The following is a 25,878-nucleotide window of genomic DNA, read 5'->3' on the forward strand; positions in this document are numbered from 1 at the left end:
AGAACATCAATATCTGTGCAGTAACTGAGACTTGGTTCAAGGCTCCAGAAAGCACCCCTGCAATACCAGGCTACAACTCTTACCACACTTTTGGCCACCATACCAAGACCGAAACACTAAAGGTGGAGGAGTGTGTCCATATTCACCAAGGATATTCACACCCCCAGGCTAATTGCCCAACACAATGCATCTGAAATTCTCCAGGTACAACTAACACTAGGTAAGACTGCAATCCAAATTGTAGCTTGCTACAGATCCCCACCATGCCCCAAGATTCTCACTACACCTTTCTAAACATACTGGAAAATATTAAGATACAATCAAACGCCCTAATACTGGGTGATTTCAACTACCCTGCAATTAACTGGGAAAACTACTCGGGTACCAACACCTTTTCCCAACGGTTCTTGAAATTCATAAATTCCAATGCCCTGGATCAACTAATCCACTGTCCCACCAGGGGCTCCAATATCCTAGACCTGGTCATTACCAACATGAGAGACAGATGCTCCACACCAGTGGTCACCCCTTCATTGGTCAGGTCTGACCATAAGCTAATCGCCCTTGACATCCACATCCCACCCCCACTCCCCAGTAAGGAAACCTCTGTAAAAAACTTCTCCAAAGCCAACTTCATGCTACTCAAGTCAGAAGTGACAAACTTCATGACACCCATGCAGATGGGAGCTGAAAGTTTGACTGCTGAATCCTACACTAAGGCACTGTATGAGTACATCCACTCGTGCATGAATCGTGCCATCCCAAATAGAACCAAGACGCTCTCCTCCAAAAGAAGGAAGCCAATCTGGTGGTCCCCTGCCATAAACAAACTATACAACAGAAGGAAGAAACTGTTGCAGAAAAGAGGAAAATCTCAGGATGCAAAAAACTCCCTTACCAGCCTCAGTAAGAAACTGAGATCCCTCATAAAATCCTCCAAGGCTGGTTACGAAAATAAAATTGTCAAAGACAACCACAAGGCATTCTACAGTTACGTCAAGAATGTAGATGCCAATGCTCAGATCTGCTCTGAGCTACAACAGAATTGCATTAAATATACTGATCCCAAGGATATTGCCAATATCCTGGCAGATCAATTTAGTGCCAACTTCACCCCCTCTCACCCCCTAAAGGGGCCATCTCAATACCAAATGATTGCCAAATTCCAGTAATCACAACCACACGGGTAGAAACCGTACTCTCCAAAGCTAAGAATACAGCATCCATGAGACCAGATGACATCCCGGGCTGTGTACTACATGAACTACAAAATGAACTGGCACCTCACCCTCACCCAAGTGTCATGTTTAATCATAGCCTCACCTCAAGCTTCGTGCCCACTGAGTGGTGTACAGCTACAGTTATCCCACTCCACAAGAGGGGATCCACCTTGGATCCCGGGAGCTACCATCCCATCAGTCTGATGAGCCTGATCTGCAAGGGCATGAAACGCATTATCATGGAACTTTTAAACAAAGACATTGGCAGCCTTCAAACACTGGACCCCACCCAGTTTGGGTCTGTGAAGGGCCGATCTTGTCTCCTGAACCTGACTGACTTCTTCGAATTAAGTCTCCAGAGTTGTGGACGAGGGTAAGAAGGTCAACAAAGCCTATCTGGACCTCGCCAAGGCCTTCGATACAATCCCCCACTCTGGAATCATAGATAAACATACTAAGCTGGGCATAAATCCCTACATCACTCAATGGGTTGCCAACTGGCTTACTGACAGAACCCAGACTGTAAAAGTAGTTGACTCCAAATCCATCTCCAGACAAGTGGAGTACCTCAGGGTTCAGTCCTGGGGCCGATCTTGTTTGGCATCTACTTCTGTGAAGTACAGGCCAACACTAAGGGACTCTGGCTAACAAAGTTTGCAGATGATTGCAAACTGGGAGCCATTATTGAATCCCCAAATTATGTGGATATTCTACAAAAGGGCCTAAGAGAAACAGATGCTTGGTGCCAGAGCCATGGGCTCTAGCTTAATGCCAAGAAATGTATAGTTATCCTCTTTGGGAAAAACCATGTACCTATGAATTATCACATAGGTGCCTGTACACTAAACACCAAAAGTGTGATGAGAGACTTGGGGACACAGGTGGACAGTGGTCTCACCTTTGATAACCACATCGCCACAACAGTCAGGAAATCCTTCTATGTGGCACACCTCATCACTAAGGGCTTTTCATCCAGAAAAAAAGGAGGTTATTGTCCCACTGTACTCATCCCTCATTAGACCCATTATAGAGTACAACGCCCCATTTGGTATGTACCTTACAAGACATCTGCAACAGCTGGAAAGGCCACAGAAATACCTCACTAAAAGAATCACAGGCCTAAAGCAGATGCCCTATGCTGACCATCTAAAGAAAACTCCAGATATACTCTGTGGCATATCGTCTACTCAGAGGCGATCTCTGCTTAACATACAAGGCCATGTCAATCCGGGAGATGTTGGACATGCTCCACTTAAAGAAATCCCAATTCCTCAGAGCCATATGCTCCAGGGATCTAAACCTTGTCATCACAATGAACAAAACATGCTGGGGGGATAGGTTCCTGACCCAGAGACTCCCCATACTCTGGAATAGACTGCCCATATACGTCAAGCAGAGCGCCTCCTTGGCCCTCTTCAAAAGGAACCTTGATGATTGGATGGGAGATACCCCGGGGATCACGTCAGTCGCCCTGCTAGACAGGGGTCCAGGGAAGTAAATATTGTGGGAAGAAATACCCAGGGAATTGTTATGGCTACGCTTCTATAGGCTCTAGGGCTGATAGCCTAGTACCAGCCTATGAACCTATAAGAAATCTACCTCTAGTCTCTATTTTCTTAGCAAACTCTGTGGATGGCAAAAGCTGTTCATATAATCATTATAGGAGTCAGATGCAATTCAAAAGCATGAATGAGTGGGTGTCCATATATACGTATTCATAAATTTTGGAGCACAAGCTCCCATTTTAAACAAAAACTAATACACTTTAAACAGATACTGTAAAAAAAAGATATTTGGTAATAATATATTTAGCCTTAAAATTCAATAAAGAATATTAAGCAAATATCAAACACTAGAAGAATCTTCCAAAAATATTTACTTCATTTCTTACAGCAAAGTAATAAAACAATCAAAGAGTCAAAGCTGCTAGTTAGCAAACTGGCTACATACTGAATGAAATGTAAAACACTGAATGGTGTTTATGTAAATAAAGCATTCAGAGATTAATATACAATAAAGAGGTTTAACATGTACAAGTAATCTGTGCAAACAAAGCTGACAAGAAATATGTGTTTCTCTGGAAAGAGCACCAATTTGCGGTCTCACCTAGTGAAAACTGACTCAGAAAAAAAGTCAGAATTCTATTGTCCTGAAGAGTTACTCAGAACATATTAGCATGAAACATCACAAATACAATGTTGTATGAAGACGATGGAGAAAACGGAGGAAAAATAAAATTGAAACAAAAATTTAAGACTTAGTTCAACACAACTGCAGGTGATTGTTAAGATTAGGCTTATGCAGCCTACTTAGTGTCAGTAAAAGGACTACACCCCCCATTTATATTCTACATATTTACATTTATGGTAATCACACAGGAAACCATTCCACTGGAACCCATCCCATTGTTATATTTAGCCTATTAAACACAACTTTGCTATTTTTATTACTGTTTTATTTTCGGTTGCAGAAACTGTTATAACATCAATGTAATGCTTTGTTGTTTTTTTTTTTTTTGCTCTCTCCTCCCCATAAGTGGGAGGATATCAGCCTCCCTTGCAGGTATTACAGTCATAATTTTGTATTAAGTTACATGACAATACACACGGCTTTACTTTTTTGTAAAGTTATGGAAACTGTTATAAAACTAAGTAGCAGGTGTTCTTTTTTATTTTTCTGTTTTTTAATAACTCTTCTTTTATCTTAAACGATATTACAGTGTTAGACTTGTTATTCCTAGATAAGTTACACTGTATGAATTCTTAAAATAACAGGTAAAATACTACATAATTTAGCTAATTTCATGCGCCTTTAAATGGGTGGAAACACTGCTGGTTATGATGCCACATATGTAATCTCAAGGATGAGATTTGCTACTGCACATCACTTCTTGACTAGTGAGCCGTAATCTTAACAATCACCCAAAGACAACGTCAATAAAAAACGTTCCTTATTGTAATACCAAGACCCATAATTGTAAGTCCTATAATTACAGAAAAAAAGTGAAACTGAAGGACAATACAGATTGTGAGGATTCATTATTCTCCTTCAAAGTCACTTTTTTGAAATAGAACATCATCCCCTGCATCCTTTAACACCCCCTCTACTTATATATTCTAGGTTCCAGATCATCATACCTCAGAAAAAAGCAAATACTCAAATACAGTGATCTTGGACTTAGTACATTTAAGTCCCCATTCCTGAACAATCAGTCTCACTCATCCCAGACTTGTGAGTCTCAAAATTTAAAACTGTTGCCCAGCAAAAAATGTCCAGGTATTTAAAGTACAGCTGTAATACGAAAAGGAAGGGTATCTTGTTCTTAAAGCAAACATCTTGTTCTTCCTCAAAAGACAATTCTATGAAGTTATCTGATAAACTCAAAAGTAAAACCTGCCTGCCTTAATTCTACTTACCAGCAGGGTTTCATTTAACATTTCTGCTGGCAAACCTACACCTCTGCACCATCCTAACATAACTTCACTTTCCAATGGATTTCACTGCCTAATTCTCAGTGAGGGAAAGCCTAGTGCGACAGACAGGGGCATTAAACCAGGACTACCTGTAACCGAATTGTACTTTAACCTACAAGAGCAAGAAATCATCAGTTTTGTGGATCTCCCAAAGAGAGAGTGGCTAGAGAATGTAGAACTATTTCAGTGTCCATCAAGGTCCAAAACACTCTTAGCATGGATGCAACTCTTGTTTGGATTGAAGACTGACCACTTCGTATGCTGCATGCCTTAATGTATTGCCAGGAACTAATGTACGTAATCTGATGGTTTTCTGACCTCCGTGCTGTACAGCAAGTTCACTTCTACTGACTGATGTTAACTTGAAATCATGTTAATAATTTAATTCTTATGTGCTAATAAATTATACTTTTATGCAAAATTCAACTCCAAGCATTCTAGCTGTTTTAACTCTGTTTTGATTATAATCTTGAACAATAGGTTTTGGAAAGGGGGACAAATAAGTTTTGAGTCAGCTTATTATCCCATAGACAAATACATATATAGCACTGCATTCCCAATAAATTATTCTGACACACCACTGACTTCAGCCAGAGAGATACGGCAGTGAAGGTACACAGCAAAGTGGGTAGGAAGTGCACGATGGCATCACAGTAGGAGGAAACAGATGTCTGCCAAGCTGCAGCACAAAGTCTGCTGACCAACTGCCACTAGAAGAAATTAGGCCTGAGGGTGATGGCTGATAATTTAGGGTCTCACTTGCTCCCTCTACACATCTTTCACCACTGACAAGAACTGGGAATGAATGGGCTTGGTTCTTTCTCCTGCAAAAGAAAAAGGCCAATAAGATGAGGGAAAGGAAACACTGATGGCAACCAACCATTCATGCAAAAAAAAAAAAGGAAAGACAGTTATTTTTGGCTGACTAGATCGAGCATACCACAAACAGTGGAATTCTTGCTGTAGACATTGACTACCTTGACTTATAAGGAAAACAATGCCATGCTTTGAAGAATATACAATGAAATATGACAAAAAAGTTTCAGGGAATACAAAAACAGTATAACAAGAAAATATGGGAAATACTTTCATGTAGAGAAGTTCTAGACAAGAAGAAAAAAACTGAAACCAATTTGATTTGGGGTTTTTATTCCAGTGTTTGATTGTGTGAGATCTAATAGGAAACATGCATTTTGTTCAGGCTAACAGAAAAGTTTTGATCTAGTCAAGTGACTTTCTCGGATACTCTCAGCAACAAATAGGAAAACTGTGGAATGTCAAATCATTATCTGTGTATGCCTCATTAGCAAATCATTACCTTAATTACTTAACCTGTTTTACCTGTTTTCCACTAAAGTGTGCTAGCCTGTGTAACGGATTTATTACTGTTTCTGCATTTTCTGTGTGTTTTCAATCTAAAAACAAAAAAACAAAAAAAAAAAAATCCTTGTTTTCCCGCCTCTCCTCGACTAGTTTAGACCAGTTTACAGGCTTTGCTGTATTCTGGACTGTGGTGTAGTTCCTGTGTTGTCCATTACCTTACTTAGATAGAAGGAAGTTTCTTTGCTCACCAGTGGGAGTGGGGTGCCTTGAGCAGCCTACCTGTCCCTGAAGGAGTGACCTCAGCACAACAGCTGTAGTAATTGGTTGTTTTGGACCATTTCTAGCTCTTTTGAAGTTCCCTGTTTAAAATCCGCATTTGTGCGGCTTTGTGCGATTGTGCGCATAGCGCAGCACCAGTTAAACAAGGTTAAACTTCTTCTGGCTCCGCCAGGTCTGCTCTTCAAATTTTCCCTTAAGGAAGCTCTACTCTTAGTATAATCAGACTACTCGCTATATTATAAGCCTAGCCCTTTTTCTCAAAACCTCTCTTCTAAGTAAGCACTCTCATACTAAGTAAGCACTACATCCACCTACCACCCTTGTGAATATCCACTTCCCTTAAAGGCACAGCACTCCCTTATACTATTCTAGCATGTCGAGTGGTAGATTACTGGCATCCTCTCCAGTTCAGCTGGTTAATCTGGGAATCTTGAGACAATGCTACAATTGTCTCATGTACACAGACAACCCTCTCCTCCTCCCAACAAACGCAAATACATGTGAGAGATGCAACTATATAGCCAAACTGGAGGCTGAACTCTCTCAACTCAGGGCTGGCATGACCAGACAGGAGGAGATGGTAACCACACACACAACAAACCCAGTCCCACATAGACCTACCACAACTGCAAACCAAACACATAAAAACACAAAGACATACTTGGAGGCTCTAATAAAAAACTTACCAAAACAGAGGCTCCCAAAGCAGACATCCAAAAATCCACCACCTCAAAACAAAACACATGCAACACATACTTCAATAAATCAGTGTGTCAAACAATCACAGCCCTTAAGGCCAAACACCATGCCTGATACACTAGTAATAGGTGACTCTATAGTCAGACACACTGATGTCCCGCTTACCAGGCTGAACAAGGAGAGAGTGACTGTGAATTGCCTATCGGGAGCTAGGATCCGCCACATAACACACGCACTCAGGTCACTCCAAAGCAAGTACAAATATGACTCCGTCATTGTCCATGCTGGCGTGAATGACCTGAGATGTACCTCCCTGGACTACATGAAAAGAGACATAGAGGAGCTCTCTGAATATGTAGCCCAGGCTGGTATGACCCTGACCAGCATCTTGCCCTCACCAAGAATGATGCCACAATACAAAGACAAGATGATCAGCTTTAATAATTAGCTCAAGTACTGGTGTCATTCTAAGGGGATCCAATGTCTGTCTGCTTGGGATGACATGTTGGGCAAGCCACGCTGCTTCGCAAGGGACAGCTTGCACCTGTCACCACTGGGCTTCCGGATATTGGCTAAGGCGCTTGCCACCCCCATAGTGCCTTTTTAGGCAAAGCTCAAAAGACAAACCCACCTCCTTAGAAAACAAAAATGGAAAAAAACTAAGGGTAATGCTGCTCAATGCCAGAAGTCTAAATCTCAAGGTGCAGGCACTCGAGGCACTCCTCAGTATGGAGAACATCGACGTCTGTGCAGTAACTGAAACCTGGTTCAAGGCTCCTGAGAGCACCCCAGCGCTACCAGGCTTTACCTTGTATCATGCTTTTCGGCCCCAAAACCCGGGCCGAACCACAAAGGGAGGGGGAGTGTCCATATTCATCAAGGACACCCACAACTCCAGGTTAGTAGCAACACATGAAGCATCGGAGACCATACAGGTGCAACTAACCATAGGCAAAACTGCTATACAACTGGTAGCATGTTACAGACCACCCTCCCAATCTCAGGAACCCCACTCAGCCTTCCTGAAGACATTGGAGGATATGAATGTATCACAAAATACCATCATACTGGGAGACTTCAACTACCCTAACATAGATTGGGTACATTATTCTAGCCCTAACACCCTAGCCCAAAGGTTCCTGGAATTCATAAATTCAAATGCACTGGAACAACTAGTCACCTCTCCCACTAGGGGAGATAATATACTAGACCTGATCATCACAAACATGGGGACAAAATGCTCCACACCGGAAGTATACCCCTCATTAGTGAGATCTGACCACAAACTAATCACCCTGGATATACATATCCCACCTCCACCCCCAGTACAAAAGACCACAGTGAAAAACTTCTCAAATGCCGACTTCACTCGTCTTAAGACTGAGATGGTATCCTTTAAGCCCACTGGGCCAGTGGAAACCACATCCCACAATGCTGAATCCTTCACAAATGCTTTCTATGGACATCTCCAAGAATGCATGGATCATGCAATCCCAAATAAATCCAAGACCCTCTCCACCAAAGGCAGGCGTCCTGTCTGGTGGACCTCAGCCATTAACAAATTGTATAACAAAAGAAGGAAGCTACTGCACGACAGAGCAAAATCCCATAAAGGGAAGACATCTCTGATCAACACTAGCAGAAAACTATGTTCTCTCATAAAAACATCCAAGGCCAACTTTGAAAGAGAAATCGCTAAGGACACTAAAGATAACCACAAAGCCTTCTTCAGCTATGTTAGAAACCTGGGCGGAAACCCTCAGATATGCTCAGAGTTAGTTCACAACGAAAAAAAATACACTGAACCCATAGACATTGCCAACATTCTGGCAGACAGGTTCAGTGCAAATTTCTCCCCTCCCTCACCCCCAAAAGAAGAAATACTTATCCCAGCTGAATGTAATCTCCCTGTCATCTCAGATGTCCAGGTGAGAGCCACCCTCAGCAAAGCTAAAAACACAGCATCAATGGGACCCGACGGTATCCCGGGTTGCGTGCTACGTGAACTCCAAGAGGAGCTAAACCCGGACATAAAAATGCTATTTAACCTTAGCCTTACTACAGGATATGTACCTGAACACTGGCGTACAGCAACAGTGGTCCCACTCCACAAAGGGGGTACCTCTACAGACCCTGGGAACTACCGCCCCATAAGCTTAACCAGCCTGGTCTGCAAAGCTATGGAAAGAATCATTATGGAACTCATAAACAGAGACATTGGGAGACCTACAAACACTTGATCCCACCCAGTTCGGCTTTGTAAAGGGCAGATCCTGCCTTTTGAACCTGGTTGACTTTTTAGAAACAGTCACTAGAGCCATTGATGAGGGCAAAGCAGTCCATACAGCCTACCTGGACTTGGCTAAAGCCTTCGACACAATACCCCACTCAGGCATCATTGATAAGCTCAACAGCTTAAATGTAAACCCTTATGTCACTAGATGGGTTGCAAACTGGCTAAAGGACAGAACCCATAAAGTCAAAATCGCTGGAGCCATGTCACACTCAAAGCCAGTCACAAGTGGTATCCCACAGGGATCTGTCCTGGGACGCCTCTTGTTCGGCATTTATTTCTCAGATGTTAAAGCAAACATGGGAGGGTTGTGGCTGACAAAGTTCGCAGATGACTGCAAACTAGGTGCCATAGTCGATACACCAGCTGACACATACATCCTACAAAAAGGCCTCACAGAAACGGACAACTGGTGCCGGAGTCATGGCCTTAAACTATATGCCAAAAAATGTATAGTCATCCCCTTTGGGAAAAACAAAGTACCCACAAATTATCACATAGACAGTAATCCACGGAGTACGGAAAAAGTAATCAAGAGACCTAGGGACCCAAGTCAACAGTGACCTCTCATTTGACACCCACGTTGCCAAAGTGGTTAGAAAGACATTCTACCTTGCACACCTTATCATGAAGGAATTCACATCCAGATCCAAAGATGTCATTGTACCCCTATACTCCTCTGTCATCAGACCCATGATTGAGTACAATGCCCCATTTGGTATGTACCTCACCCGGCACTTGCAGCAGCTGGAGAGACCACAAAAGTACCTCACCAAGAGTCTTGGTGCCATATGTCTTACTCTGCCAGACTAAAGAAAATTCAGCTCTATTCAGTAGCATACCACTTGCTCAGAGGTGATCTGTGCCTGACGTACAAGGCCATGTCCAATCAGGAACTGATGGACATGCTCCACCTCAAAAAATCCAAATCCATCAGAACCACGAGAGCTAAAGACTTAAACCTCGGCACAAGTATGAATAGGACATGCTGGAGGGATAGATTCATAACCCAGAGACTTCCCATGCTCTGGAACAGAATCCCAGTTCATGTTAGGCAGAGCCCCTCACTGACTCTCTTCAAGACAAATCTTGATGAGTGGATGGGAGATCGTAAGTTTACCCCAGGGGTCACCTCTGTGTCACTACTAGACAGGGGCACAGTAAACTAATTCTATTATATAAGGGGACCTTCACTGTGTTACTACTAGACAGAGGCACAGTATTCTAAACCTATTCTGTACATTTTTGTGCCATTTCATGGGGTGGCGAAAACCACATCACTATGGCTAGGCTTACAAATGCCCCAGGGCAGATAGCCTAGTACTAAACTATGAAACTATAAGGGATTACTGCACACAAAAGCAGTGACCATTCACTTTGACAGGAAAAAAAAAAAAAAAAAAAGTTGTCAAATAAAAATAGGTAAGGCTTAAAAGATGCCTACATTTTTCAACCACGTAATCACCAAATAAATGCACAAATGAAAAAGAAGACTGAATAACAAAACAATATATCCAATCCGGTAAAATAACATCTAAACATTTTGCAATAGCATAAATTATTTTTTTATAAAACATCTAGACCATGAGAAGAGGATATACAAACTAAAGCACTGCTGGTGATTTCCTGCTAGGTGAGGAAAGTAAACATATCTTTTTGTATGCGAGTGATAGAACTGCATTCTGTTTTAACCATTTCTGATATGTTTTCTGTTTAAAGAAATCTGGTTGGCCTGGTGTTTTTATTCTATAAGAGACAGACAATTAAATTATCTAGGCTGCACATTTCACATTTTTTTTCATTGGTTAAATTGAGTGATACTTAAATACCCAGTGTATTTCTGGAGCTTTGCTTTTTTTATGAAAAGATTTCAGGCATGCGCAAACTAGAGCACTGTTGGTAATTCCCTACTAGTCTCACACAGACAGACAGACAGACACACACAGACACACACACACTTTGTTGATCTACTTTTAAAGCTGGTGATTTTAAGCTGCCACCCCTACTATAAACTGAGCTTAATAAGCTCCTACCTTTCTACACTGCTTTTGATATCTTGAATTATTTATTGGCCTTTCCTTGTGCTTATATTCATAGGATTTATAGGTTAGTACTAAGCTAACTGCTCTTGCGAGCCATTTTAAGCCTATCCAATTATCCCTTGTGAGACTCAAACCTGGCACCCTGTGTTTGTAAGGCAAACACCTTAACCATTGGAAAAGTACATTTTGCCTCTCGGTGTCTGTTGTACTGACTTACTTGCTCTGAATTCATTATCTAGGCAGCTGTTGGTAAAAATAGTGTATAGCATGCACTTGTTTTTACATCAAGAGGTCAGTGAATTTTCCATCTACTCTACTGGGAGGGGGGCCTGGTCTACTTAGGTTGGAGAAACACAAGATCTCTGCATGCAGTTTTATTGGCTGGCGAGTTTATTAATCAGCTTATCTTGGTTTTAGTGCCTATATAAATTCTGTACAATTGAGTGGCTCTTGGGTCATTTACACAAAGTGAAGTACTTTTATTGAACAATCTCACTTTTACAAGCTAGTTAAAGTACCCTGCTGTATCTGTATCCTTAAGTTTCTCTGTGGTAGCATTTCGTACCATTTAAGTTTAAGGTAACATTCTAGTCCAGGCATTCCTCTACTTTGCTTTTACATTAAGAGGACTGGGATTATTCATGTAGTGGCAGTAGTTGTTTACCTTGTCTATCGCTGCTGGGAAGCACACAAAAGGGTTCCACGTATTTTTTGCACTTCTCATATATTATGACTGCACTTTAGCAGTTTCAAAACAGACTGTACTGTCTTCTGCTGCTGCTTTAAGTAGTTAATTGCATTGTATTGCATTGCATCTGTTAGTTGTAGGACTGTTACAGGTAGTTTGAGTGGTCTTGTTACAATTGGGCTCCAAACCAGCTGTTATACATTGGGAAAGTGTTTTTCTGCACCCTGTTAGCAGATGAGTGCTGATCTAACCTGTCTGAGTTAGTGATTGCTGGTGGAAGGCTTATTGTGAGCTTTCCTGAATAGTGCTAGCTTAAAAGTTGCTATGCTTTGCTCGTATTTAAGCCTTGTATTTGTGTGTTGCTTCTCTTCACACAGTAGTGGGCAACAGTGCCATGTATAGATGTAAAAGACTAGAAGCTCAGTTTTTACCTAAACAGCTGTCAGTGAAACCCTTCCAAGCTTTTCTGCTGCTTTAGAATCAACACAGTTGCAGATTGAGCAGCATTGCCTTATTGATCAACCTTAATCTACAGAAAGTATAGGTCCTTCTTGTAGTCTTGATACTACCAGCATGGTCCTGTCAAAGTAACCTATTCCCTTCCCTTAGAAAAACATACAGTAAGAGCCTCCTACGGTGGATGTGCAGCTTCCCATCATCTCTCTGGCCAGCCTGAACTGTCTCATGTATACTGACAACCACTTACTCATGAAACAAATACTTTATGTGAGAGATATAGTTACACTATAAAACTGGAGACAAAAGACTCTCACATAAGGGCAAATCAAATGCCAAACAGGTTGTCAGTGCGTACACACACACACACACACACACACACACACACACACACACACACAAAAACACACAAAAACACACACTAAATAAGGGCAAGATACATAAACCCAGATATACAGAGGTAATCAATAGTAACTTACCAAATGTTCAGAGGCCTCCTAAACGGATACCACTTACACACAACAATGCAAAAAACAACCACAACACATAACACACGCACACACGTGTCTCAACAAATAATCCCATAAGGCTTAACAGTGCAAAACCTAATGTACTGGTCATGGGTGACTCCACTGTGAGTCACACGGATGTTCCCCTCACCAGGTTGGATAAGGAGCGAGTTACGGTTAGCTGCCTGTTAGGTGCCAGGATCCATCGAGTCACTTGACCACAAGTACTGGTATGACTCCCTCATAGTCTATGTGGGGGAATGACTTGATATGTACCTCAGTGAACTATTTGAAGAGAGAGATAACTGAACACTCAGATTATGTGTCGCAGGCAGGTATAAGCCTAGTCTTAAGTAGCATTCTACCTTCACCAGGGATGATGCCACAATACAAACAAAAAAATGATTGACTTTAGCAACTGACTTAGCTTCTGGTGTCAGTCCAAGGGGATCCAATAACAGTCAGCTTAGGAAGACATGGTTGACAGGCCACTCTGCTTTGCTAGAGATGGTCCGCACCTGTCTCATCTAGGCTTTCAGACACTGGCAAAGGCATTAGCCACCCCTATTGTGCCTTTTTTAAGCAGTATCAAAATAACCCACCTCCCAACATAATAAAATCATATCTAGATAAACTCAAGGTCCTGCTGCTTAATGCAAGGAGTCTAAACAAGAAACTGCACTCCCTGGAAGCACTCCTCGCTTTGGAAGATGCTGATGTCTGTTCTGTCATTGACACATGGTTCAAAGATGCAGAAAGCACCCCAGCCATGCAGGGCTACACCGCCTTCAATACGTTCATTAAGAATAAGTACACTTTGAGACTGGTCAAAACAGTACGACTCTCCTGAGCTACTCCATCTCCAATTAACTTTAGACAAAGTATGAATCGTGCCATCCCAAATAGAACCAAGATGCTCAACTCCAAAAAAGGAAGCCTATCTGGTGGTCCCCTGCCATAAACAAACTTTACAACAAAAGGAAGAAACTGTTGCAGAAAAGAGGAAAATTCCAGGATGCAAAAAAACTCCCTTACCAGTCTCAGTAAGAAGCTGAGATCCCTCATAAAATCCTCCAAAGCTAGTTACGAAAATAAAATTGCCAAAGATTCCAAAGACAACCACAAGGCATTATATGTCAAGAATCTAAATGGCAATGCTCAGATCTGCTCGGAGGTACAACATAATGGCATTAAAGTTACTGATTCCCAAGGATATTGCCAATATCCCGGCAGATCAATTCAGTGTCAACTTCACCCCCCTCTCACCCCCTAAATGGCCCATCTCAATAATGGAAGATTGACAAATTCCGGTAATAACGGTCACACAGATAAAAAAAGAATACAGCATCCATGGGACCAGATGACATCCCAGGCTGTGTACTACAAGAACTACAAAATGAACTGGCACCTCACCTAAGTGTCATGTTTAATCATAGCCTCACCTCAGGCTTCATGCCAAATGACTGGCGCACAGCTACAGTTATCTCAGTCCACAAGGGGGGCTCCACCTTGGAACCCGGGAACTACCACCCCATCAGTCTGACGAGCCTGATCTGCAAGGCCATGGAACGTATTTTCGTGGAACTTAGAAACAAAGACATTGGCAACCTTCAAACACTGGACCCCAGCCAGTTTGGGTTCGTGAAGGGCTGATCTCGTCTCCTGAACCTGACTGACATTTTCTAATCCGTCTCCAGAGCCGTGGATGAGGGTAAGGCGATCCACACAGCCTATCTGGACCTCGCCAAGGCCTTTGACACCATCCCTCACTCTGGAATCATAGATAAACTTACTAAGCTGGGCATTAATCCCTACATCACTCGATGGGTTGCCAATTAGCTTACTGACAGAACCCACACTGTAAAAGTAGCTGATTCCAAATCCAGCTCCAGACAAGTGACAAGTGGTGTACCTCAGGGTTCAGACCTGGGACCGCTCTTGTTTGGCATCTACTTCTCTGAAGTACAGGCCAACACTAAGGGACTCTGGCTAACAAAGTTCGCAGATGATTTCAAACTGGGAGCCATTACTGAATCCCCAAATGATGTGGATACTCAACAAAAGGGCCTTACAGAAACAGATGCTTGGTGCCAGAGCCATGGGCCCAAGCTCAATGTCAAGAAATGTACAGTTATCCCCTTTGGGAGAAACATGTACCTGTGAATTACCACATAGGTGGCAGTACACTAAACACCGAAAGTGTGATAAGAGACTCAGGGACACAGGTGGACAGTGGTCTCACCTTCGATAACCACATCACCGAAACAGTCAGAAAATCCTTCTATGTGGCACACCTAATCACTAAGGGCTTTTCATCCAGAAAAAAGGAGGTCATTGTCCCACTGCACTCATCCCTCATTAGACCCATTATATAATATAATGCCCCATTTGGTATGCACCTCTCAAGACATCTGCAACAACTGGAAAGGCCACAGAAATACCTCACTAAAAGAATCACAGGCCTAAAGCAGATGCCCTACACGGACTGCCTTAAAAAACTCCAGCTATACTCTGTCACATATTGTCTATTCAAAGGCGATCTCTGCTTAACATACAAGGCCATGTCAAACCCAGACCTGTTGGACATGCTACACAAAGAAATCCCAATCCCTCAGGGCCACACACTCAAGAGATCTAAACCTTGTCACCACAATAAACAAAACATGCTGGAGGGATAGGTTCCTGACCCAGAGACTCCCCAGACTCTGGAACAGACTGCCCATACATGTCAAGCAGAATGCCTCTTTGGCCCCCTTCAAAAGTACATTGATGATTGGATGGGAGAAAGGAAATTCCCTCCAGGGATCACATCAGTCACCCTGCTAGACAGGGGTCCAGAGAAGTAAACAGTATGGGAAGAAATAGCCAGGGAATTGTTATGGCTAGGCTTGTATAAGCCCTAGGGCCGATAGCCTAGTACCAACCTATGAACCCATGAACCTAGTACAAGACTCTTTCTCAATGCTACAGGTTAAAACATCAGTTCAGCATTTACATAACAATTTAAAATCACAGACAGCCTACCAATTATACACAACTGCTTAAGTGGCTTGCATGGCATTGGTGTACACGTCTGCATAGGAGTTCATGTTATCTGTATTCGAGGGGGGGCTTTGAAACTTCTTATACCATCACTTAGTAGCAGATAATTTGTCTTTGAAAAATTCTTGTGTTTTTGAGTTTGATGGGGAATCTGGTCTTATTACACTGAATGAGACTGATTTATGGTCTGATCTTACCAGTTTAAGGGTGTGCATACTTATGCAACCAGCTTATTGTACATTTTTTATTTTTTATATTTTCCCCTAACAGATTTGTTTGTTTTTCAATTGAATTGTACAGATTATAGATCACATTAAAGGTGGTAAAGTTTTGAAATGATTTATTGTGGTCTCATTTTTTTATATCACAAAAACCTGGCATTTTAACAGGGGTGTGTACGCTTTTTATTTCCACTATGAATTATGTATTGTTAATGAGGAGCTGCATACATCGATATATGGAAAAAATGTTCAGACGACTAGATATGTTCATGCTAATAGGATGAAGCCCCGACATGTTTATAAAGGGGTTGTGAAAAGGCAAATGCTACGTGCTAGCAGGTTAAATACTAGAGAAGAAAGCTTCAGAAATGAATTAGAAAATATGGCAAATGACTTTCACTCTAGAGGGTATGATACCACTTCAGTTAAGGAGAATACTGAATATGTTGTCTCTGAACGTGATGGAATGGCTTGTCCATATGTGTATAACAGCCAATCTATTATTAATAATAAAGATATAATGGCTAATAGGAACTGGTCTCATAGCTATATTACAAAATATAATAGGCGTACACAACAAATAAAGAATATTATAGAGAAAAATTGGACTATATTGTGCACAGATAATGAACTTTGTAAGATTATTACAGAACAACCATGTTTTGAATATAAAAAGGATAAAAACCTTAAGCAATTGCTGTGTTACAAGGATTTTAAGTGTAATAGACGAAAATAAAACATAGTGAGTAAGAAACAGACTATTCCCTGCTATAACTGTAGCTTTTGTAAGCATATAAACACCGATTTAGAATTTATGCACCAAATTTCAATAAAGAATTTTGTTTTCCAAACATCTGCTACTTGTCATACTGAAAATGTGATTTACCTTGCCAATTGTGGGAAATGTTCAGCCTTCTATATAGGTAAAATGAATAATAAGCTAAAAGATAGGATAGAATCACATATGTCAGAGATATGTAGAAAATTTGACACAAATGCTTTATATAAGCACATTCAATGTTATGGAAATGAGCATTTCTTTAAGTTTAGGGTGCTACACAAAATAGACTTAAATCATAGGGGTGGGGGCATTGTTGCTGTTACAGAAGCAGTGGAATACAGATGGATAAATTGTTTTAGGTCAGAAGCCCCACCTGGTTTAAATACAATAAATAGTATTAAGCTATACTTAAGTTAAAAGATTTTATTTAATGCTGTATGAGAATTTTTATATTGTTCTTATATTGTTTTTTATGTTATGTGGTTTTATTGGTGATTAAAGGGTTAACTTTTTACTCAATTAATTAGTTTCAACTGGTAGGCTGGCTGTGATTTAAAATTATTATTGTACTCGAAAGCTTTGCAGTGTTGCAGTTTATCGAATAAACGTATTACTTTGTGAGATGGTCGGTCTTTTTGGATTATTGTTTTTCTGTTTCATTTTTACCGTACAGCTGTTTAGCTGGTTATCCCATTTTTGGATATTTCAGTTGTATAGAATTGGCTGTACCTGGCCAGATTACAAAACAGGTCTTGCGGGAAAAACAAGCCACCCTGGTGGACCCCTAGTATAAACAAGCTACACAACAAGAGAGAGATTATTCTCTAACTTAAGCAAACAAATTTAAGACCTTGTCAAGTCCTCCAAAGCTAATTACAAAGCAAAAATAGCCTCCCTAGCTAAAGATAATCACAGGGCATTATTTGATTACATCCAGAATTTAAAAAGGAATACCCAGCTATGCATTGAACTGGTTGTGGATAGCACCACCCATACTCAAATGGAGGTAATAGTCAACCTGCTACCTGACAGATTTGGAACAAACTTCACCACCCTCTCCCCTCCAGTCATCCCCCAAAGTATACCTACCACCATTCCTCGGCCTATCTCAAGACAGCAGGTCATCTCAGTGCTCTCCACGGCCAAAAACACAGCATTAGTGGGTCCAGACAACATTACAGGCGGCCTTTTAAACAACTTAAAGCATGACCTAGTAGACCCACTTGGATCCCTGTTTAACTACAGCCTGCAAACTGGCTATGTTCCAGCAGAATGCAGGACAGCAACGGTAATCACCCTGCACAAAGGGGACCATCAACTGACCCTGGGAATTATAGGCCCACAAGCTTGACTAGCCTCATCTGCAAGGCCATGGAAAGACTCATTATGGGAAAGCACCAAAAAAAGAGGAAGTAGATACATGTTGGAGAAGTATCTATGAAGATCCTGTGGAACATAACAATGCTAAATGGATAGAAGAAGTAAAAGAAAAAATAAGAAGTTTAAAGGTACAGGATATGAAATGGGATGAAATAACAACCAGAGTGATTGAAACGAAGTTGAGAAAAGCCTCTAACTGGAAAACCCCAGACCCAGATCCACTACCTGACTTTTGGCTTAAAGTATTAACTCTTTGCACAAGGATTTAGCCATGAGTAAGAACTATTTATATATGCACCCCGAACACACACCATACTGGTTAACAGGAAAAACAATGCTCTTACTTAACAGTGAACCTGCAAGCTACCCTAAAAATTATAGACCAATAACTTGTTTTCCAACAATGTATAAACTATACATGGGAATTGACGCCAACAGAGTTTATAGTCATTTCGAAGAAAACTCAATTATGGCAGTAGAACAAAAGGGCAATAAAAGAAAGTAATATGGAACAAAGGATCATTTGTTAAACAAAGTTATAGTGGAGAACTGTAAAAAGGGGAAGAATCTAAGTAAGGCATGGCTTGACTACAAAAAAGCATTTGATAGTATCCCACATTCATGGATAAAACAGTGCTTAAAAATGTATACGATACACCCTACACCCTACACTGATTGATTACATTACAGTAACCATGAAACAGTGGCAGACCACTTTGCAATTAAGCCATGATAAAGGACAGATTATTATCCCAGGGATAAAAATTCAAAGGGGGATATTCCAGGGTGACTCTGTCACCATTGCTATTCTGCCTTGCCATTAATCCATTAAGCTGTTTACTTAACAGCTTAGGTCATGGCTACAATTTGGCTCCTAGAAAACAACAAAGTCTAATGACTTCTCATCTTCTCTTTGTTGACGATTTAAAACTGTATAGCTCATCAGATGAGGAACTGAAAGCACAGCTGCAGGTTATCAAAACTTTTTCAAATGATATTGGAATGTCATTTGGTCTTGATAAATGTGCGAAAGCAACCTTTAAAAAAGGAAAACCGCAGCACCAGGAAAACATCAGTTTGGGACAAGAATGTGATATAAAAGAACCTTAGCAAGAGGGAGTGTATAAATACTTGGGAATTGATGAAGGATCAGCAAGAAAACATGAACAAATGTGAATAAAACTCAGTAAGGAGGAGTACTTTAGAAGATTTAAATTAATCCTGAAAACAGCATTGACATCTAGGAACAAGATCCAAGCTATAAATCAATTTGCTCTTCCTGTCCTAACATAGTTTTGGAGTGACTGACTGGCCCCAAACAGTTTTGGATAGACTGGACATTAAACCAAGAAGGATGTTTCATGCTTACCAAATGATTTATAAAATCAGTGTATACCAAGATTATATATTCCCCGTTCCGAAGGAGAGATGGGCCTCCTTGAAACTGATTACACGTATAGCTCTGCAATCGTGGGACTCCACACATATTTACTGAACTCACAAGATCCAAATGTAGTGAAAGTTTTGAAACATGAGGAGAATAAATCTAAGATGGCGTCTCTGCTTAATTTAGCAGAAGCATATCGACATCAAGCAGGAATGGAAATCAAACCAAAAGTGGATAAAAACCAGGCAGCAACTGAATGTGCCAAAAAAACAAAATAAAGAATATTATAAGGTGAAGGACCAGATGAGAACACAAGAAATGTGGAAAAAACATAAATATAGTTGCAAGCATAGAAAACTTCTGGGAGAGCCTGATGTTGAAGAACGAACGCAGGAATGGTTAAGGAGAGGCAAATTCAAACCAAGAAATGAAAGGTTAATATTGGCAGCCCAAGACAGTGGGCTAAATACACACTGGTTTACAAAGTCCACTGAACATGTGAGAGAAACAGACATGTAGGTTTTGTAAAACCAAATTGGAAACAGTCACACACCTTGTTGCTAATTGCGACGCACTAATGGCAGAGGGACTGTATAGTGAAAGGCATAATAATGTGGTGACACTGTTACATTAGAGATTGTGTAAACATTATGTTATCAAAGTGACTGAAAAACACTGGAAACATGAGCCACAAAGAATCATAGAAAATGATGAAGTTTATATCACATGGGATCACCCAATACCAACAGTTCAAAAGATAGATGTTAGAAAACCAGATATAGTGGTCCAAGAAAAGAAGACAAAAGTAGCATTGATCATTGAAATCGCCACACCCTGTGACTACAGTATCTTGCGTAGAGAGAGAGAGACACAAAGTCATAAAACAGCTGGAACTTGGCGTAGCGGTTCCTATCCACTTTCCGTCAGGACATTCTGTATGTGTACCAACACATTCTTGGATTAGATAGAAAATGTAGAAATAATACAAATTATTGGCTTGAGTTGGTTTATAATTGTCTATTGTAGATGCTTTTATGTTTAATTTTTTGTGATTTTAATTTCCTGTACTTGGTTAAAATGATATTTATTCTTAATGTATTATAGGGAAATTCAAAATGGAACTAAAACATTGGAAGCAATATTGTACATAATGTAAATAGTGTGTGAAATGTATAATGGTTTGGCAAAACAATAAAAATGATTATTGAAAAAAAAATAAAACAGCTGGAACTACAGGCAGAAACAAGAGCCAGGTGGAAGAAAGTTACCCAGACAGTTCCAATAGTAGTAGGGGCAACGGGTCTTATAAAAAAGAATTTACAGTCGTATTTAGATATGTTACTAATTCATGCAACACCAAATGAATTGCAGAAGGAGTCATTACTGGGCACATTGCGGGTGCTGCGAAGAGCACTTTTGGCTGATATCAAAGAGTGAAACAATACTAATTTATTGAACTTTAATTGTACTTTGACTTAGGAATGGGGTCCATTCCTGTCATGGTATTAGAAACCCAAAAGACTTGGAGTAATTAAAAATGGCATTATTAACAAGCACATAGATTATCTCCAAACTCTGGACCCAACCCATTTCTAATTTGTTAAAGGTAGATTATGCCTGTTAAACATGGCTGACTTCTTTGAGAATGTCACCAAGGCCCTGGACGAGGAAAAGATGGTGCATAGTGCCTACCTTGACCTAGCCAAGGCATTTGACACAATCCCCCACTCAGGTATTATAGAGAAAGTCTCCCAATTGGGATTTAACCCCTACATTACCAGATGGGTAGCCATGGCTCATCAACAGGATACATACTGTCAATGTGGGTGACTTCACCTCTAGCAAAAGACGAGTCATCAGTGGCATATCACAGGGTTGTGTGCTGGGCCCCTTACTGTTTGGAATTTATTTCTCAGATGTTCAAGTGAATCTGGATGGCCTGCTGCTGACCAAATTCACTGACATTTGCAAATTTGAGCAATAACTAAGTCACCCAACAATGTCAATATACTGAAGACAGGGTTAAGACATACAAATGATTGATGCCAAAGCCAAGGATTAAAGCTAAATGCAAAAAATTACATTAACATTCCCTTTGGGAAAGCTGACATCCATGCTAATTACATTAAAGACAGCACTACCCCCAAGTGTAGACCCAGTGGCAAGTGATCTGGGTATTCAGGTTGATAGCAATCTGAACTTTGACCACCACGTATCCACAGTAGTAAGGAAGTCTTTCTAGGTTGCATATCTTATAAGTAAAGGCATCCTATCTAGATCCAAGGATGTTATAATTCCATTACACTTGGTCCTCATCAGACCAGTAATTGAGGACAATGGTCCCTTTTGCATGTACCTCACCAAACACCTGCAACAACTGGAGAGACTATAGAGGTTTCTCACCAAGCAATTACAGGGTACACAAAACAAGTCTTACGTGGAAAGACTGAAAGCCCTGTCACTGTATTCTGTCACCTACACATTGCTAAAGGGTGACCTGTGCCTGGTTTACAGGGCAGTCTTTGACCTGGCCCTGATGGAAATGCTATACATTCATAAATCAATCTGCACGGGGGTCACTCACTCCAGGTATCTTAACCTGGCCTCTGACATGAACAGATCATGCTGGAGAGATAGATACATCTCCCAGAGACTGCCACTTCTATGGAACAAGCTTCCAATTCATGTGAAACATTGGCCCTCCCTGACAGCCTTCAAACACTACTTAGATCAATGGAAGGGTGACTGCAAATTCATTCCTGTGGTGGTACTCGTATCCCTCCTGGACAGAGGAAGTCAGTATTAACTGCCATAAACCATTACCTCTGTAAACTTCACTCACCTAATCACTGACAATTGGGACAACTCGGGATAAATATGGTAAGGCTTGTAAGGGCTCCAAGACTGTTAACCTAGTAACCTTCTTTGTACCTAAGAACAGATGCATAACAATAAAGTTTTATGCAAACCGGACAAGACAGCAGGCAAGTATTTCATTGTCATAATGATAACAGCATAAAAGTACTACTGACTTGAGTTTTGTTGCCTTGTTGACATCTCTGAAAATATGTACTGCGTTTTCAAAAGCATCAATCTTTACGCTGCAGTCTGATGATGAAGGGCATTGTCAATATTAGTGAAACAAACACTGCACACTTTATTCACAGTACAAGCTTGTATGCCATATAACAAACACTGGATCTCATTCCATAGTATTCTTACTTTGTATCTCAAAATTAAAAAAACACTGAAGAGAGGGGAAAAGCATGGCCCAAATCCCTAACTAGGTGCATACTACACTCCAATCAAAATTAAATTTAGCAATTCACACTATAAACAAAAACAATAACTGGTTTAAAAAGGACTGTTGAAATGGAAATAAAAATTATTAAACTACTTGAATAGAGTGCAGTGTGTACGTTAGACAGGAGCACCTAAGGACGTTTGTAGTGTAAGGACAGTCTTAGTAAACTTTTTTTTTCAGTTTTGCTGTAACACACACAAAAATAAAAGTATCATACAAGTTCCTTATCTAAACTTCCCTGTGAATATTTCATGAAATGATACCCAACACTGCAAGGAATCCAGCAAAGTTAAAAAAAATACTGCCTGCAGGGACGCATGTAACCATGATCTAAATTTTTTCTCAGTCCAAAATGAATCATGTCTCCGTTCCTACACCACTTCCCATCATATTCAGTCTGCAACTTTCTATCTAAGGTGACCATAGGGTGCTTAACAATATGAAGCTTTCAATAGCAATACCACACCTGTTTTTATAACACGGAACCATTTATTTGTTTTCATGGTCCTAAAATCAAAATGCACTGAACAATCAGAAATATATATTTTTAAAAATGCCACACTGGGGATTTAAACTTGTATGTTACCACAGGCTATATAACCCCCCCCCCCCCCCCCCCGGGATTGTTATATGACTAAATTGCTGCCAGTAGCAGCTAGACGAATATAGATATAAACAGGCAGATAGATAAATGGCACTTGCAAAAGAAAGCTGGTGACGTATAGATGTATGGACAGACAAATAAACAGCAATAGTAAAAAATACAAGAAGTTGGGGACTGAGTGGTGAGTGATCCCGAGATATGGGAACAAGTTCCTAACCTAATATATAAACTAAAGCTCTGAGGCGAGAAATGTACAGATTACAGCTATATGCATATTCATACGTAAGAATATATACATTATGCATACTCTACATTTCGTCCCACAGAAACAACACGGGCAAATCCCTAACTTAATACGATTCAACGTTAAACTCATTTTTAGCTACAACTATATTTTCAACTGAGTGAAAATATCAAATTTTAAAATTTGGACACAGAAATCACATCAGTTTTCCATCTCGTGGATGTAATTTGCAGCTGTGGCAACTACGAGGCGCAGTATATCTGAGATAATGTGGGAAATTAAACACTATGGTGATCGAGTTATATCCACTCTTACCGTATTCTGTCAGCTGTTGTACAATTGCCAGTTTTGGGAATAAGAGAGGAGAGAAACAGTATTCTCATGACAGCAACCAAGAAGGCTTGCCTTCTCCTCGCTACTACTGCTGCACTGGCTGCCACGTCTGCTTTTAGAGTATCAGTGCATTACTGACAGTGAAAGTACAAACATAAAATTCCACATTGTACTTGACAGGACTACCTGGTAACCATACGACGTTACCTCCTTTAATAAGATTATGTTTCGATTGGTTAGTCAAGCCCAACCTACCAGTAGTGCAGACTGTGGGACATGGTGCAGCACATTTGGTACGCCCCTCTAGAAAACGCCAGCGTGTACAAGCGTTCCTACAAGTATATTTAGTAGTTTGTTGACTTAATTGCTAAAGCTGTTTTTTTTTTTACGTATATCCTTATTTACAATTTAAATATATGCGTTCGAAACCAGGCACAGTAGCTATAATTTATTAAGTGTTATAAGTGTTTTGTACAGTTAAGGTGTTTTTGTTGTAGTATGACGTAAGGTGTTAGCGAATTACGGCAAGTTTAAGCTCATTGCATGAGACCCGAAAGTGTAATATTTTAAGGTAGACAAACATGGATTCGGTAAATAGTTACCATGTGTTTCTCTTTGCAAAGGACAGTTCCCTGTTTGGGCAGTTGTTTCCTGCGGGTAAAAAAAAAACTAAAAAAAAATGGCAAATGTTCTGAGATTTTAGGACAAAAAAATATTTTTCAAGTTTTCATAAATAGTTACATAAAACCGTTGTTTTGTATCTGAAACAATTAGATGTTATATGAAATAGCACCAACAACTCAAATACTACAATAATAAGCGTTTCTTTCTTTACAAAGATGTAAAGTTCTGTCCTTTGCACTGGCCGTAGGCATGTTTTGTCCTACACAATCTTGTTTCAACAAAAATGTCCCACTCCGGTAATTTTAAAAGTTGGCAGTCGTATAAAATGTATGAAAGTCATTTAGCTTAACAAGTTTTTAATCCTTCAAGTTGATGCCACGATTAACAAATGAAAAATATTGTCCACGATGCTGTCATCTGTTTTTGATTATTATTAGCTCAGGTGTGAGAGCATTAGTATGAAGGTTTAAGGATTCCTGGTTCAATTCCAGGTTCTGGCATGGAAATCTCCATGTGAAAAAAAATACTTTTTTTCTTTAGCTAATTTCGCCTAAAACGCCGGTTTTCTAGAGTTTCTGTGATTTAAGAAGCTTGTTTCAGCTGCATATTGTACTTATGTTCCTGCCTGCACTTTAACAAAGTCCTCAGTGTGTTTAAATTACCTGTTTAACTGTTGTAGGGCTACACAGTCAAGTGTGATAGCCATTTATGTGCATTTAAAGTGGTTTTTTTTCGATTGTATCTGCTTTATTTTCTGAAAAAAAAAAAAAAACTTGTTTTCCTGCCTTTCTAAGCTGGTTTAGTCCAGTTTTTAGGTTAGTGCTGAATTCAGGGCTGTGTTACAAGTTTCTGTGTTTGCACATACCTTATTTGGATAGAAGGAAGTTTCTATGTTCATAGGTAGGTACTAGGCTGTCGGCCCTGGGGCCTATACAAGCCCAGCCAAAAAGGTACCCTGGCTTTTGCCACCCAAGAA

At 40.3% G+C, this 25,878-nt stretch overlaps 1 protein-coding gene across 2 annotated transcripts in view; it reads right to left on the reverse strand.

Annotated features, from left to right (window-relative positions):
• The window catches only part of GLT1D1 (glycosyltransferase 1 domain containing 1), a 1,067,503-nt gene extending 1,042,919 nt beyond the window's left edge, over window positions 1-24,584 (reverse strand). The window contains exon 1 of one of the 2 annotated variants that reach the window (XM_044068342.1): window positions 24,534-24,584. In XM_044068342.1, the coding sequence (XP_043924277.1) occupies window positions 24,534-24,568 (35 nt within the window). In that variant the 5' untranslated portion in view covers window positions 24,569-24,584. The other variant, XM_044068341.1, reaches the window with a different exon arrangement.
• Window positions 24,585-25,878: the final 1,294 nt, after the last annotated feature.

This window comes from Protopterus annectens, chromosome 4.part0, assembly GCF_019279795.1.
Source record: "Protopterus annectens isolate FY-2018-M chromosome 4.part0, PAN1.0, whole genome shotgun sequence".
Taxonomy (NCBI): Eukaryota; Metazoa; Chordata; order Ceratodontiformes; family Protopteridae; genus Protopterus; species Protopterus annectens.